This window comes from Strix aluco, chromosome 11 (genome assembly GCF_031877795.1).
Source record: "Strix aluco isolate bStrAlu1 chromosome 11, bStrAlu1.hap1, whole genome shotgun sequence".
Lineage (NCBI taxonomy): Eukaryota > Metazoa > Chordata > Aves > Strigiformes > Strigidae > Strix > Strix aluco.
The window spans coordinates 13089105-13104484 of NC_133941.1; the positions used below are offsets into that span (position 1 = coordinate 13089105).

The following is a 15380-nucleotide window of genomic DNA, read 5'->3' on the forward strand; positions in this document are numbered from 1 at the left end:
AAAGGGTTTTGATTAATTGTTGTGCTTTAATGAAACATTGGTTATTTTCCACATGCAGATATACAGGTTGTCTTCACCTGGGTTGCACTGCTGTAGGCTGTGTGCAGATGTCTTGAAATGGATGCTTGCAAGGGAGGAGGGTGGGATCCATTTATGGAGAATGGCAAAAGGCACGGCACGTAATTAAGAGGACAACTCATAGCTCATGTGGCTGTCAGTATCTTGCACACAGTCACATCCATAAAATTAATGCCCTGCTATGAAGTGTCTGGGTTTGTGATGACCAAGGTGCTTTCTTTACACTTCTGTCAGTCCAGCTGCCAGGAAATCGAACACCCATCCTGTCTCAGCTCATCTTGGAAGGCATTGCTCTTGCCGCCTTGGTTTTTCAGAGTTCCCGATTGCTTTCAAATTGAGAGTAAATGTAATGCTCATAAAACCAGAAGACTAACAGCAACGTCAGCAGCACGAGGGAGATGTGATACTTGCACCTTCCTTCTATCCAGTACTGTGTGTCAGCGGTAACGTGAGATGACGCTTCATCACTGTGCCTCCCTGCAGCAGATCTGCCTAACCTTTCTGAAGCGTGACAGCCTAGGCTGGGTTCCACCATAACATGGACAAAACAATTTTCTTTTCAAGTAAAGTTAAGGCAAAACAAGGGCATGGGATGTGGTTACCTATGGCTGGGCTGAACCTGGAGATTGTTTCCAGTACAGTGGTCCTGTCTGTATATATGAGGTTGTATTCTTTGGGTATTCCTCATAATAATTTTTTCTCCTATTAACATTGTTGCTCTTCACCACTAATTAGCAGAAAAGGGCACTTGTCCCTAGTAGCAATATGTAGCCTCTTTTTAAATAGTATGGTCCCCTTTTTTTCAAACAAGTTATACGATGTAAATGCCTCAAGAGCACATTTATTTGCAAATATCAGGCAGTCGATACCTAGGATGTTTCCTTTCTATACAGTAATTTGTACTTAAAAATAGCTAGCAGCCCACATTTATCCCACAGTTTGTTTGCTCGGTCCTTTGCACAGACCTCAGGAAAGGGGGCTGCTGTTGGTCTCTGTATCTCTGTAGAGAAGGTACAGTCCAGCATTTCAGATTCTGCATACCACTGCCATTGGCTCACCTCCAATCCATCTAAGTCAATGGCCAGCTGAGGTTGACATAATTGCATGTATATTAATTAACATGTATATGTTATTTGCAAGAGGACAATCTGTTTTCACTGTTGGAAAGCTGTCATCCATTAACACCAACAGCAACAGAGCTTATGAGATCTGTATGCGCCTTCCATTTGAAGAACAGGGAATGCTCATGTATGGTGGATTAAAGCATGGTGAACTCTGGTAATGCTGATGTTTCATTAGCATTCTCCATTTTCATGTAAATTAATTTCTGTGAGGAAAATCATATCCATACGTGGTGCTAATTGCCAATGATAATGATGAGCTGCCACTCAGTAGAGTTTCATTATCGAGGTAGACTCTCCTGAAGTCTTCAAGACTGGAGCACTTCTGGGAGTTACACATCAGCTGAGCTCCAGGTTCCTGGAGTTAGTGCAGGAACAGAGCTGGGAAAATCTCCTCGGTCCTAACAGCCTTTAAAACCAAGGAAGATTGTCTTTCCTCTCCTAAAATAACCATGAAGCTTTTATTGATCATTTAATCTAAATTATGGATGATGCTTTTGTCAACTACATTATTCTTGTGAAGCAGAGCAGTGCCAAAGATAACTTTACTGTCTAAGGCTTGGATGCGTGGAGCCTATCTTTTCACAGAGAGGTTACGGAAGTACACACTATCAACAATATTTCTTGGCTGAAATCATTTGGCACTGGTGGTTCATTGTCATATTGAAAATGAGAAATGAGCTACTGTGGTTAAATTTGTAAGAAAACTCATCAAGCAAAATTATCAGGTTTGCTGAAAGCTCAAGTAAAAACCCTGTAAGCATTAGGGGGGTTGACATGATACAGCCCAGCAGTGGAGAGTATCAAAATCTCCTCTGTCATAGGAGCTCTGCTGCTATTTGAAATTGAAGCTTGTAATGGATAAAACTGAAGTATATCACAAAATAATACATGTAATTACTTTGCAACCTGTTTCATGATGGTATTTTTTTTTCCAGCTGCATTTTACCTCTCTTCAGCATTTAATAGCATACCACAGTTTATTGAATATTTGCAGTCTAGCCTTGAAGGATAATGAGCTTTATCCTGCCATGTGTTGAACACCTTCGTGTCCAAAAGAAGTTAATGGGAACTGAAGATGATCAGCATTTTGCAGGATCACTCCTTGACTGAACACACAGCTCTGGCTCTTGTATGGAACATGGTGAAACAGCTGAATTAGGGGTTTGGTTCCAAATAACACTGCAAAGAGCTAGAGTTACACAGGAGGTTCTTAAATGGCAGTCTTGAAAACACCTAGAAGTAAAATTGTTTCTTTGTCAGTAAAAAAGATAGTGAACACCATGAAAAATATTTACATTCAACTGCACTCTCATGCATGATACTCAAAATATTCTGAACTGTTGGTGGAGAACCTGTCCTTATTTAAGCAAGTATTTCTGAAAAGTGGGCCACCTGAAAAATTAATATCAGTTTCAGATTAGTAATGCTTTCTGACTGTTGGGAGACACCAAGGGAAAACAGGCACTGCCTGTGGGTGGCAGAGGGAGGTGCATTAGGTCTCTGAGGCGGGGGGGATGCTCCAGAGAGCTGGCATACAGAGCAGTGGCAGAGGCAAAAAGAGCTGAAAGTTTTCAGCAATCCCAGAAAATCCACCTTATCCCTTTCCCTTACTCATCTTCCAAATGTATTTTATTGGGGGATGCATTGAGGCTCAGGTTTGTTTATATATTCAGTTTTTCTGTGCATGGTCGATTATGATTCATGTTAATGTGTTTTGTAGACTCCAGGTTACTCAAAAAACCACAAATGCTGAATAAGAATAGGTGATAATAACAGCAATGCCTGGTAATTTTAACCTTTTGAGAATATCCACTAGCTTAAACTGGTCTCATGATAACTCAGTTAGAATATTGGATTTTAATCTTTACTGCAAGAGCATGCATACTTCATACGCTTGCTTTTCTTTTTTTCTTTTTGAAAAGTGAATACATGGGGAAAGGCCTTTTCTGTATTCATTGGAACACAGTTCAATATAAAATCTCATAAGGCCGGTAGGTGGTTACAACCTAGTTACAGAATTTGCATATAAATAGCAATGTTTTTGTTAACATGCCTGATGGAGAACATGTTATCAGTTGATATGTCCCTATGTCAGTGTTGCCAAAGAACTGAAGAATATTTTGCTTTGTATTCAGCTGCATATATTTGCAATTTTTGCTGACAGAAGTGTGTAGCATTGCTCACAAAGTACTTACTGACTGTTTTTATTTATTTATGTTTGCAAACAGATTTAATTTGAAGGTCATAATTAGGAAGGCTGGTGCTTTCATCCCCATATTGAAAAATTCTGAGAGTCATAAAACTTGTATAAGAATCACTTTATCCATGAGAAAAGCCAAGTTTAGCCCAGGAGATTTAAGAAGTTGGAGAGAATGTCACTGTTGTTTAAAAAAAAAGAAATCTTAATGGGATCCAGTTACGGTGCCTCAGCAGTGAAGTCATACAGAGTGCAAGAGTCTAACAAAATCAATCAGTGGTAATTTTGTTCATGCTAATAGCTGGGGCCGGAGACACGGCTTTGGCTGATCTAAGAGCTGTCTGACTGGAGTCGGGTCCGCCAGCACATGCTGCCTGGAGGAAAGGTGCTCACGAGGACACGGGAGCCACCGGTGCATCCCTGGCGGTGCCCGCAGCCCTCGGCCCAGTAGCCAGCCCTTTCGCCGGTGGGGTGTCTGACCATTCTCCCGTTTTCTTCCAGGCCCTGCTGCAAAAAAGAAGTACGTCAGTTATAACAACCTGGTTATCTAGTCGGTTTTGCCACGTGGGGCGGAGGACGGGTGAGGATTTTCATCCGCAGGCCTCCTCCCGAGCCGCGGGGCATCCGCCTCGGCGGGGGCGAGGGCACGGCGATGCTGTGGGAACGCGCACGAGGAGCCCCGCGCTCCCAACGGCTGCTCCCCGAAATATCCTTCATCGCTCTCGGCTTAGTACGTCACTGGCACTGCCGTCGGCCGTGGCCTCGGACCTGCTCCAGCCGCGGGAGCCCGTGTGCCCGGCTGCGGCACGGGGGGACCGGCTCCCCAGGGTGGGTGGCAGTCAGCTACAAGGACTTTAAGGGGCTAATTCTGTCTTTCTATGTACTTCCAGACTGCAAGTTTTTGAACTTTCTGTACAGTTTGTGAGGATTTTTGCATATTGCCATCCATGTTGTTTCGAGTTCACTGTTTGTTTTTTGAATGCACAGTTTCATTGAGGCCCTATTCTCTCAGACTTAGCACATTAAAAAAAAACAACCAACAACTAAGGATTTAAAAGACCTATGTACATGACTTGTATGATTACTACTGTATCACTGCAATCCATATACGTTATTTTTTTTAACTAAACAAACAAAAAAAGAATTTAAAGACCAAAAACTGTGCTGGCGAAGTTAGTCCCCCCCCTTCACAACTCTGATGGGCTGCAGAGGAAGCAGAAAGGATTTTTGCTGAGTTTTAGTAGAGGTCTTGATATTTGGAATGCATGCCAGTAATGTATTTTATGGTACATGTTAATAATTTATGTTTGATATTTGTATTTGTGTTCTATTTTGTTATTTTATTTAAGGTATATGACTATTTTGCAATAATTTCAAAAATTCTTATGATATTTGGAGGAAAGAATATGGCTTTTACATGTCTTGAGGTTTTTTTCTTTGTTGATGCCCCACCATGATTGACCAGTGTGATAAGGACTTAAAAAAGCATGTATGTTTTATACTGTTTGTAATAAGTAATTTCGTTAATCTTGCTGCTTATGTGCCAATTTAGTGAAACCAATCTTTGCCGCAAACTCCTCCCTTCCTTTCCATTCTCTCGATCCTGTGATATTATCCAAGAATGTATCAATAAAGGACTTTGGTTAACTTTTTTTTATTTACTCCAATAAATATATTTTTTCAGTTGTTCCCTCCCCCTTCCCCCTTGTGACTAAAGTTTATTTTATGATGTTGCCAGCCATGGACATCCAAAAACCCAACACAGAGGTACTTCATGCTTTGTGCACAAAAAGCAGGTCTGAAAAAGGTCTTGGGGGAGCTAGCAGGTAATAGAAGGAAAAAAAGAAAAAAAAGTGCCTTTTTAAGCACTGGGATCTATAACAACCCCCAAAAGCCAAGTTGCAGTCACACAGAGAAAGCCCTCCTGTCTGTTTTCTCCAAAGCTATCTTAAACTGTTGAGTCTTAGGATTTTGAAGGATATTGTGCTCAACAGCACACCAGAACACAATTAAATGGACAACTAATCAAAGTCAATCTGCCAGGCAACTGTTGAGTGATCTGGGGGAAAAAAGGGAAAACTTTAGGCAAGAGGTGAGAGGAAACTCATTCCAGTTGCAGCACGGCACCTGCGTGCTGCCTTTGGCATAGTAACAACGTTTTGGGTGCAATGTGACGATTACTTTGGAAAGTATTTAGCCTCCCATTTTCTCTAGACAACTTGATCAATTATACTGATGAAGTTAATCAGCCTCAGAAGAAAATTTGACAGCTGCAACATGGGCCACAGTGCATAATGATGAAGACCTCCATGTCAGACCTTGATTGACTCTTTATGAGTGCAAGCATGGGGGCTGGATAGATGTTTGCAAGGCCTACTCATTGGTTTAATATTCATAGATATAATAATGAATGACAGCAGCCAAAAGATGAAATTCCCACCAAATAAGGGCTTTGTTAGCAAGAAGCAAATTATCAGTCCCACAAATAATGATGGCAGAGGCTCTGCAACATTGTCCTTTTCCTCCACACTGTCCATAAACACGGCAGAGCCAGCACTGGGTTAAATAAGTATGTTACCATCAAACACTGGTTCTTGCTCAAAGACCCTAGGTTTTTTTCTGAATGGGCAAAAAAATGGTTTGTTGGCTTGTTTATTTTTCACTTCTTTTGGGGAAGGGGGGAATGAGGTGGAAGGAGGAAAGGGTGCTGCTGGGGGGGAGTGATGTGGGGTTTCTTTTTTTTAATTTCTTTCCCCCAGCTCATGTTGCATTAGATCCACCAGAGAATAAAACCTAAGCCTTTCATTTTCCTGCTTGTTTTATTTTTATAGGTGTGCATGGGCATGCACACACTCACACACATGCACACAAAGTGTGTATAGCAACCACAAGCCTCTGGTTCATGAGCTGCATTGTTTGTTAAAGGTTAGCTGCTGATGTTTTATACATCTGACTGCAGTCAGGGCCGAATTTCCTCTGAACGTGCCCAGACTCAACATCAAAGTTCTCTGCTCAGTTACTTCAGGTTAACACAGAGTCAGTCTTAAATGATTTATCCATCCTGAATGGCTTTCTAGTTTGATCACTGCCTGAAAAAGCAAGTAAATCAAAGAGGCATGAACCTTGAAAATATTTTTGTATAACAAAGTACTACACGGAATATGCTCACTTAGATTTGTGTCATTCACTGGTGTCTTCCACAGCCAGGTCACTGGTGAAGCTGGTGCAGGTGAGGTCATATGGTTGCAGTTCCCCTACTGGGACAACCAGTAGTTCAGCCAGCATGTGACTGGTGTCTCCATGCACATGGTGCAGAATTAAAGACATCAGACCTGTGCTCGTACATCTGTGTTATACCTAGCTGTATGATAAAGAGCATTAATAGCTCTCTCTATAGATGTATGTATCTCCCTATATAGGCAACTACTTTGTGTTCAATACTTACATAAATTTATAATCAATATACAATCATGCCTGTTGTAGTAAACTATTTATGGATTAATTTTGATATTTGATAATATAGATGCAATAGTGAGGTTTTAAATCACCTCTAGCTCTCTATAGCTATGCATTAAAACTCTGAAGTGAGTCACTGAGCAAGGTGCTGTTTTAACAGCTGATACAAGGTGAAGATGTTGCATTGTAGACTGTTGATCTTTTTTTTTTATTTCACAAGCTACACCATGCTATTACACCCACACAGCACGTTTTCAAACAAAAAAGAAATGGGCCCTTAGCTCTTTTTAAAGTCCTTTATTTTACAATTGGCTGTACTTTGCATCTGTGCAACATTACCGTTGTTTTCATAACAGCTTCATCTTATTGCCACTGACTACACACTGGTGTTATGATCCTGGTGTTGGTCCCTGTCAGTGTGTTGTTATACCTGTGAACTGAAGAGATGTGAATGTATCTGGCCCTTTGCATTAAAGACTGCAAGTTTTATGCCATGTAAATGTGTCAATGATGGGGCATTTCATGAGTAAGGACTTAGCTTGGGCAAGGACAGCTGGTGGGATTTTTCAACCCCAGAATAACATGGCCTTGTGTTGGTAGGTGCTACAAAAAACATGTAAAACTAAAGCTGGATCTAGCATGGAGGCCTCAAGCTGTATAGAGCAGAGAGGTGATTACTTGAGGTAAGTGTATGTAGAGTGAGAGGTGACCATGGGCTCTGCACCCCCACGGAAAGCTGTCCTTCAGCTGGCAGAGATTCAGCCACCCAAGTCATGGGCTGACCGCCTAACCTCACCGAGGTGCTGCCAACACCGGCAGGGCTGTGACTCGCACACGGACACGTGCTCAGTCTCTAGCATGCAGTGTATAGCACACGCTCAAGAGAATAAATTTTTTTCACTTCTCTTCATGATGAACATATTGTGAAAAATGCCTATGTGATTACACTAGGAAAAAATCATGAAGAATGGGAGTGATTTTTTTTGTTGCCATTTATTATTTAGCCTGAATTACACCCAAATTGTTTTGGTATGTTAATGCCAAGTTTGCTGTTCATAAATATCATTGCAGAGTTAAGCTTTCTGGGCATGCTATATGATAGATAATGACAATTATTTAGGCTGAGTCAGAGCTTAGTCTTCATTTGTGACATTAATTGCCTTTATATATAATTAAATGCACTATAATGCTTCCATATACAGAATCTGTGCATCCATGAAAGTGCTAATCAAACATATTTATTAATTTCTAAGAGAGTTTTTTTAAAGGCTTTGATACAGTTGAGTGTTTTTGGTAAACAGTCTTTCTGATAAGATGTTTAGCAAAATATTTTGATAATTGCTTTTTGTGCAACAGGCATAATTAATATTATTTATAACAAATTAATAAAAGCCGAGGGGTGAGATGCTGCTTTCATCCAGCTCGGTGGATGCTTTGCCTTTGACTCTCACAGAGGCAGCATTACACCACCAGCCCTCAGCATCCCTGGCCTTTCCCAAAACTACGTCAAAAAGGACAAATTTTGAGTATGTTGAGGGTGGCTGTATGCATGAAGCTACAAAAGCTGGAGTCCCCTAAGGTTTGGGCTGTGCCCTATGGGCTTGTTTCTATTAGTTACTCACCTTCAGCCCACGCTTCGGAGGAAATAGATTTGAACTTACACCTCCTACATCTGGGGCTGCCAACTTCAATTCCCTATTTTATTGTAAGCTTGCCAGTCATCACAGCTTTATTTAATATTTACTGAGGGAAAGAAGAAAGAAGGGTTATGAGGGGGCAAGTGAGAGAGTTGCTGCATTCGAACCTGTTATTTTAGTCTCTCTAGAGCGCATTGTGCTCAGCTTCCTCAGAGGGACCCATGCTGGTCCTCTGGCATCTCGCTGGCCATGTCTGCTAAGAGGAGTGTGTTTGCTCCTGCCAGCAGTTTGGGAAAGCCCATCCGTGTGATTGCTTCCTAGTCACTGAGCAAAGCACCGAATTGCCCCTCTTCTCCTCCCCACCTGTGCCAGCAAGGTCCCTTTCAGCCACAAGCTGCCTTTTGGGTTGGTTTCTTTTAAGCCCAGGTCAGTAACGTTCTGCAAAGGCCCTTTTGCTGTGTGCCTAGTGAGCAGTTACAATCTTAGCCTTCAGAAGGGTGTCTGCAGTAGCAATACATCATGACACTTACATATATGAGTTATTTTACTCCATATCATGGTTAGTAAATCCAAGACCTCCAGACGGGGCAGCAGTCGTACTGCCTTAACTACTGCTGTTAACAGCTTCTGCATAGGAGTGCATTTATTTCCCAAGATGTCTGTTTGCTCCCTTGATATAGGCACCAAGCTTTGTGTTTGTATCACGCACTTATTTTCAGTAACTGTTTTATTTTCAGTAACTGCTTTTATTTTTTACTGCCCAAAAAGAGTATGCTTTCTTTTTTTTCCCTTAAGAATGATCTCAACTTTATTTTTTCCTCCAGTTTTTTTGATGCCTGTAGTGTACTTGGCTGCATATAATGTACAAACCCAAAAATAGACCCTGTACAGAAAATGGACCTACCGAGAACAGTATCAGCTTTCCCTTCCAGCTCCTGCTGGAACACACTCAGGAGTGCTAGGCTGCGTTTTGCACTGTGTAGCAGAAGAGGTGATGAGCAGCACACGCCAATGCCTTTAATCCACTCTTGGTCATCAGGACCAAGAAAAAAGTCCCGATTTAAGACAATAGGTGATCTACAGAAACGGGCTTCAGAAGCCTCTCGACTGCCACATCCACAGGCATGGGAAGAGCGCGGGAGCAGCTGGAGCCATGGTACTGATGGCTGCCAGCCCAAGCCATGCCACTGCGGGCACTGAAAGCAGAGGCACGTGCAGTAATTTATTTTCAATTATTAATACTTTGTTGTTAATGAATACTTAGTCACCAGTCTGTTAGATCTCTCTTTGCCTCCCCTGTCTCCCTCCCCATCGTTTTATTAGCACCACGCTCACACAGTCCCTTCAATCCATGAAACAAAAGGCCCAGTTCTGCTTCTTGGGATCAAGAGAGAGTATGTGTTTCCATAATAATTTTCAAACTCTGCAATGTGGGTGTAAAAGGACTTGACCAATGGCAGCAGGTAATTAAAAAGATACTATTTTTCAGTCTGGACATACACAAGTGATGTAGTGAAATAAGTGGTAGAAAAGAGTTTTGGATGTCTGTGGACAGATGGCTGAAAAGGACAGTAATCTGCCTACAACACTGCCTGTATATATCATGTTTGGTAGAGTCTAAATATTATGAAGCAATATAGCGAAATTAAAAATGAACTATTTTCAGCAAGGACACAAAAAAAGGAGCTTGAAGTCCCTCAGGAAGTGACCGTTCAGATGTATGGCCAGTCAGAAATACCCATTCTCACAGCAGGAGGCTGAGCTCACCACAGTGTGCTCCCTGCATGGCAAGTGCTGCACCAAGGCTGGCTTGGCCCCGTGACTACCTGGCCAGCAATATACAGGCACAGAGATGGGGTGGTTTGTTTTTCTGCCTGAAATGCCAACAGTTCTCTCACATACATGGAGAAAAGATGCTTGTACCAATGGCACTGATAAAGAATAGCTTTTACGTGGGCACTGGGTGGCTTCAGTGGGTAAATCAGCTGCGTAAGTTGGACATTGGGAAAACCAGCTTCCACCCTCCCACCCCAGCAGCCTTCTAGCCCCCAGATCTATCAGTGCCAAGTCAATCCAGGCTCTGCAATATGGTGGCATAAAATTCTTATAACACTGTGGCATAAACCCCAGGGTTTTATGTGATCGCTTGTCTGTTTCTGTTTATTCATTTATTTTATATCTCTTGGTTTTGACCAAATCTTGAGTACACCTTAGCTTTATTCCACGGGTACAGGGTAATCACTTTAAGCCATCTTGAGCTGAAGCAACTGTAAAATCTTGCTGGATTCCAAAAACCTGCCTGTGCAGGTGGAGCACGGTGGGACTGTTCTGCTCACATCGTGTCAAATCACAGTAGTACCAGCTCTTCCAGAGTCCCCAGTCCCCTGCTTAACATGGGTCTTACTGCTGCAATACCACCACTACATCATTAAACAGCAGCTTTACAATGCTGGTTTTGACACTGGGGGTCCCTAGTGCCATAGCCAAGGGCACTGCCCCAGGCATGCTCCACAAAATTAAGGGAAAAAAAAGCACGTGAATTACAAGGTGCATATGAGCCCTTGTTATGTAGCTAAGAATTGTTACAACTGCAAAAGAAAGCAGAGAAAGGGAAGTATCTCATCCCCTTTGGCAACTGCAGACCTTCTGGAAGGAGTTCACAGTGGGATCCAAAATCCTACAGTGGTAGGTGCAGGAGAACATCAAAACCCTGTGGCCAAGGAAGACAATGGGTTCTGCTCTCTTCCACCCATGTAGATAAAAATCTGGTCTGCAGACCTGCTAAGTTCCTGTAATTAACACCATAGTAGGAACCACTGGTAAAGGCAGCTGGTGAAGTGCGTGCAGCTAGTGTCAGACAGTGCTGCAGACATGAGGAGTTGTCCAGTCTCAACAGCCTTCTCCATGGCATAGATGGGACAGCACGGAAGATGTAGCCTATAAAAGGGTGTAACATCCATCTGAGAGTCATTTTTCCTATCTTGGGAGCCATGGCCTTCAGCTTTATGACTTAAACAGCTTGGTCTATTCTTCTCTGTGTGCCAGGATGAGTCTTAAATTCTGACAACCTCTTTCCTATACCTTCACCATTAAGTGTATAACATAAAGGATTACATGTTCCCATACACAACACCCTCTTTATTTAACAGGTTGCTGATGTAAAAGACTGCCTTTTCAAAATAATTCATAAAAAATGATCTATACCTCTTTTTTGCCTGGATTATTATACTCGTTTTATTCATTTTGTAGACAGCAAAATCACATAGTGAATATTAATGATTGTGATTTTACTCTGGTATTTTTTAAAGGTAAAATGGTAAATGTTTACTTACAGCCAGCAGGAATTCTTCTAAGCATGGATCATTTATTTTAGGCCACTGTGGGACTCTGTCACGTATGAATTCAGGGTGAGGGCATGCCAACTCCCTGCGCACCAGAGCCTTGCTTGTCCCCGATGTGGTGAGGGAGACACAAATGACACTGCTCTGCTGTGCGCCAATCTTGTGATGCACCAGCGATGGCAAGCTAAGCGCTTGCTCCAGGTCCCAGTTTCACCACGCTAAAGTAATTCAGAGAAAACTGGAAGAGGGGACCACATGCTGTCTGTTTGGAAAGCTGAGCTTAGCTTCCAGAGTTTGCGAGGACACACACACCTCCTGCTCCCTCCACCGTGGGCTGCAGAGACGGGTCACATTGCTGCCACCGCGCTGTCACATTTTACTTTTTTAACTTGGGCAGGTGGTGACAGTTTCAGCTCCAAAGAGCCAGGTTCAGTCCCTGATGACAAAGATGCATCAAGGGTGTTGTTAAGCAAAGAGTTTGCTTTTCTTTCATCGTTCCTGATGCTGCTGTTGTCCGCCGAAGTTGGTAAAAATCCTTCATCTCAGGGACAAAGCAAAGGGTTGTGCCATTAAAACAATGGGGTTGTGGCTGTGTTTTGCTTAAGACCCTGAGATGTGTAAGAATCAAGATCAAAACCATGAACTACTTGTTGAATGATAAACCCTCATTGAACGTGAGATGCAGCCAGGCCTTTGCTGCAGCCCGAGCGCAGGGAGCAGCTCCCAGAGATGGGCCCATTCCCAAAGCGGCTGCCAAGCACATCTGCCCTGGGAGGCAGAGACAACACATGTTACATCATCCCCAAATTAATCAACAAGAAGTTAAAGGTCTATCATTAAAAACTGGAGTTTTTTTAGACCACAGCTTCTTTTATAAAATTTTTACATGTTGACTCAAGCTGTTGAACGTGTGTTAGTGAAAGAGGAAGAAATGAACCTTTTGGGGTACATGTGGGTAGTGCTTAGTGAAGTACAAAATTATGCACTGCAATAACATATGGAAAAGCATAAACACTCGTTTTGCTCATAAAGTGACTCAGTGTTAACTTTTATTCTGTTTATGAAATTTTAAGATGGGAGGATCTTGAGGAAGCTTACCAACTAATTCCTATTAATAGAATAAAATAGAACAGTAGAAAGCACAGAAGGCAAATGAAATAATCTTCCCTGTTCATCAGGTCTAAGCTTTAGCAGGAACTTGCCACTCTAACACTTGGATGCAGAATAGAAAACTCCTCCAAAATAGCACTTTATTGGTGTCTTGTCTAATTGCTTTCCAATCAGCTAGAACTTTTCATCCAGCCAAGCTGCTTTTATTAAAGAGGTGAGCTTATTTTAAGGACTATTTCCTTTACAGTAGAAAATGTAGTTGCCTGTTGTCTTTCATTTACAAATTTATGAAAAAGAAATAACTTATTGAAATAACATCAAAATGTGACTTCTTGTCCCCGTTCCTTCTTCAGCAGTGAAATTAATTTTATATGTAATTCATCTCATAGTACTTACACAATGTGAACAACACGTGCACTGTTGATGCTATTCAGTGAGCAAATGCGTTTTCTTGGCAGCCTAATGGTCTGTGCAAAATGTATTTGAGTAGCTTTAGCTATTTTTCTGAACCCATTAGCTGGTATAAAAATCTTTAGTTAACCTAATCTTATGACTCCATCCATCATAAAGCGTCACCTGCTATGTTCTGTGGACTTCAGCAGCCACTAGTTCTTACTTCCAACCCTCACCTAAAGAAAAGTTTACACCATTTTTAATTTCCTTTGCACTTGATGCATGGACAATCATTAAGGCTGTCCCTCAGTGGCCTCTTTACAACTCACATGCAGGTACGTCTGCTCTGCCAAACACCCATTTTCTTCATGTTTTTGGCTTTCTGATGGGCTCCACGACTGCCAGACATGTGCACTTGCTGGGCACCTGTGCCAACACATGAGGGAGCTCCGGGAGGATGGAGATCAGCTGGCTGTGCTGACTGGAGTTTTCGTCCTTGCAGATACTCAAAACCCAACTGGATAAGGTCCTGAGCATCCAGCTCTAGCAGCCCTGCTTTGAGTGTGGGACTAGGCAGACTCCAGCGACCCTTTCCAACCCTAGACATTCTGCAAGTCCACAATCATCATCAGGGAAAGACAATGCTTCTACCTCCTCCCTGTAGATCCCAGGAAGGTTTCAGCATGCTCAGTGATACACATGGCCCCGAACCACAATGACAGAATGTCTTTCCTTTCCACCTGCCAAAATAACTTCTAAGCAATAGGCTTGTCTGGTTTTATCGCAGGCTTATTGTCCCAGCCAAAGATTTATTAAATCCAGCAATGACAGCAGTTCTTTCTCCTAGTCACAAGCTTTTATCTTGTTGTTAAAAGTTTTAAACAGCATCTCACACAACAATGAACATCACATACATTTCAATGAGCCCCTTCAAGGAAGAAATTCACTTAATCTGTGATGAATGTATCTCAATCTATTGCTTTTTAACTTATAAAAAAGACTGTCTCCTACTATATTAAATCATAAGATAAGAGAGGCTTGCTCTAACTTTTCAGTTGGTATAATCCTGTATCTGCTCTTTCACATGTGGTTTTGGAGCAGATAAATTATACTGCATGTGCCTTTCCCAGTGTCTAGAAAAGAGGATTAGTGAATTGGTAGAGATTATTGGACATTAAAAACCAGGCAGCAGAGCACTGCAAAGGAAGAGGGGAAGCATTTCTGGCCTCTTCATGTCTTCTGGTCAGTGCTTCCATACTCTTTTTTGAGTTCCCATCACTACAAGGATGAGTGGCCAGAATTACCCATAGTTGGGCTAATTCTTCTTAGCCACACATAGGCTTAAGACATTATTTACCTGGGAAAAGCAGAATCATATACAAATAAGGAAAAGACAGCCAAAACAGCTATAAAGAATACAGTAAATTACTTGGATTTCATAGAGTTCAAAGCTTTGTCTTGACACAAGAGGACTACCTGAGCCATTGGTATTCCTGATACATCCTGTTCATGTATCGCTTTTTATGATGGAGGTTTGTCTCGTGTGTTCATTGTAGACAACGAATGACTCTGAGATACAGAAGCATTTAAAGCACAAAACACATTTCCTCACAAGTATATTGCCTTCATGTACATCTGCTTACCCGTTTGTTTTGTGAAGTTGATCCCAACACTCTAATTGCTACTTCAGAAGCATTCCTTGTCCTAAAAATATTTCTCAGTTTCATCTCTTGTGTGAAGGCTGGAAGACAGTGTCTACTGATTAAGTAAGGAAATGATGACGTACCATCAAGCAAATATGATTTGAAACTGCAGCAAAAAAAATAAGATCTACAATATTCACATGGCAAAAGAGGAAAAACTGAATGAAAGGGAAATGTATGTGTATGGGGTGTACGGCTCATACAGATCTACACCCACAAAATTCATACACCAGACATATTTTGGTCAGAGGATGAATGATGTCCATGATATCTCCAAAGCCTGGAGGGTTTTACAGAGGAAATCCAAAAGAAATACAACATGCACCAGGCAGCACCTCTGG

The 15380-nt window shown here is 41.9% G+C and overlaps 1 protein-coding gene and 1 long non-coding RNA gene across 4 annotated transcripts in view; one reads left to right on the plus strand and one right to left on the minus strand.

Annotated features, from left to right (window-relative positions):
- GRM7 (glutamate metabotropic receptor 7) overlaps positions 1 to 5051 on the plus strand; it is a 309081-nt gene extending 304030 nt beyond the window's left edge. For both annotated transcript variants that reach the window (XM_074836095.1, XM_074836097.1), the window contains one exon: positions 3901 to 5051. Coding sequence is in view for 1 of the 2 variants with exons in the window: in XM_074836097.1 (XP_074692198.1) it covers positions 3901 to 3950 (50 nt within the window). In the remaining variant the exon portion in view is untranslated. The remainder of the gene's footprint in view (positions 1 to 3900) is intronic.
- Positions 1 to 15380, minus strand: part of LOC141928230 (uncharacterized) — a 32402-nt gene that overhangs the window by 1337 nt on the left and 15685 nt on the right. For both annotated transcript variants that reach the window (XR_012624702.1, XR_012624701.1), the window contains exon 2: positions 78 to 3906. This is a non-coding gene — a long non-coding RNA (uncharacterized LOC141928230). The remainder of the gene's footprint in view (positions 1 to 77; positions 3907 to 15380) is intronic.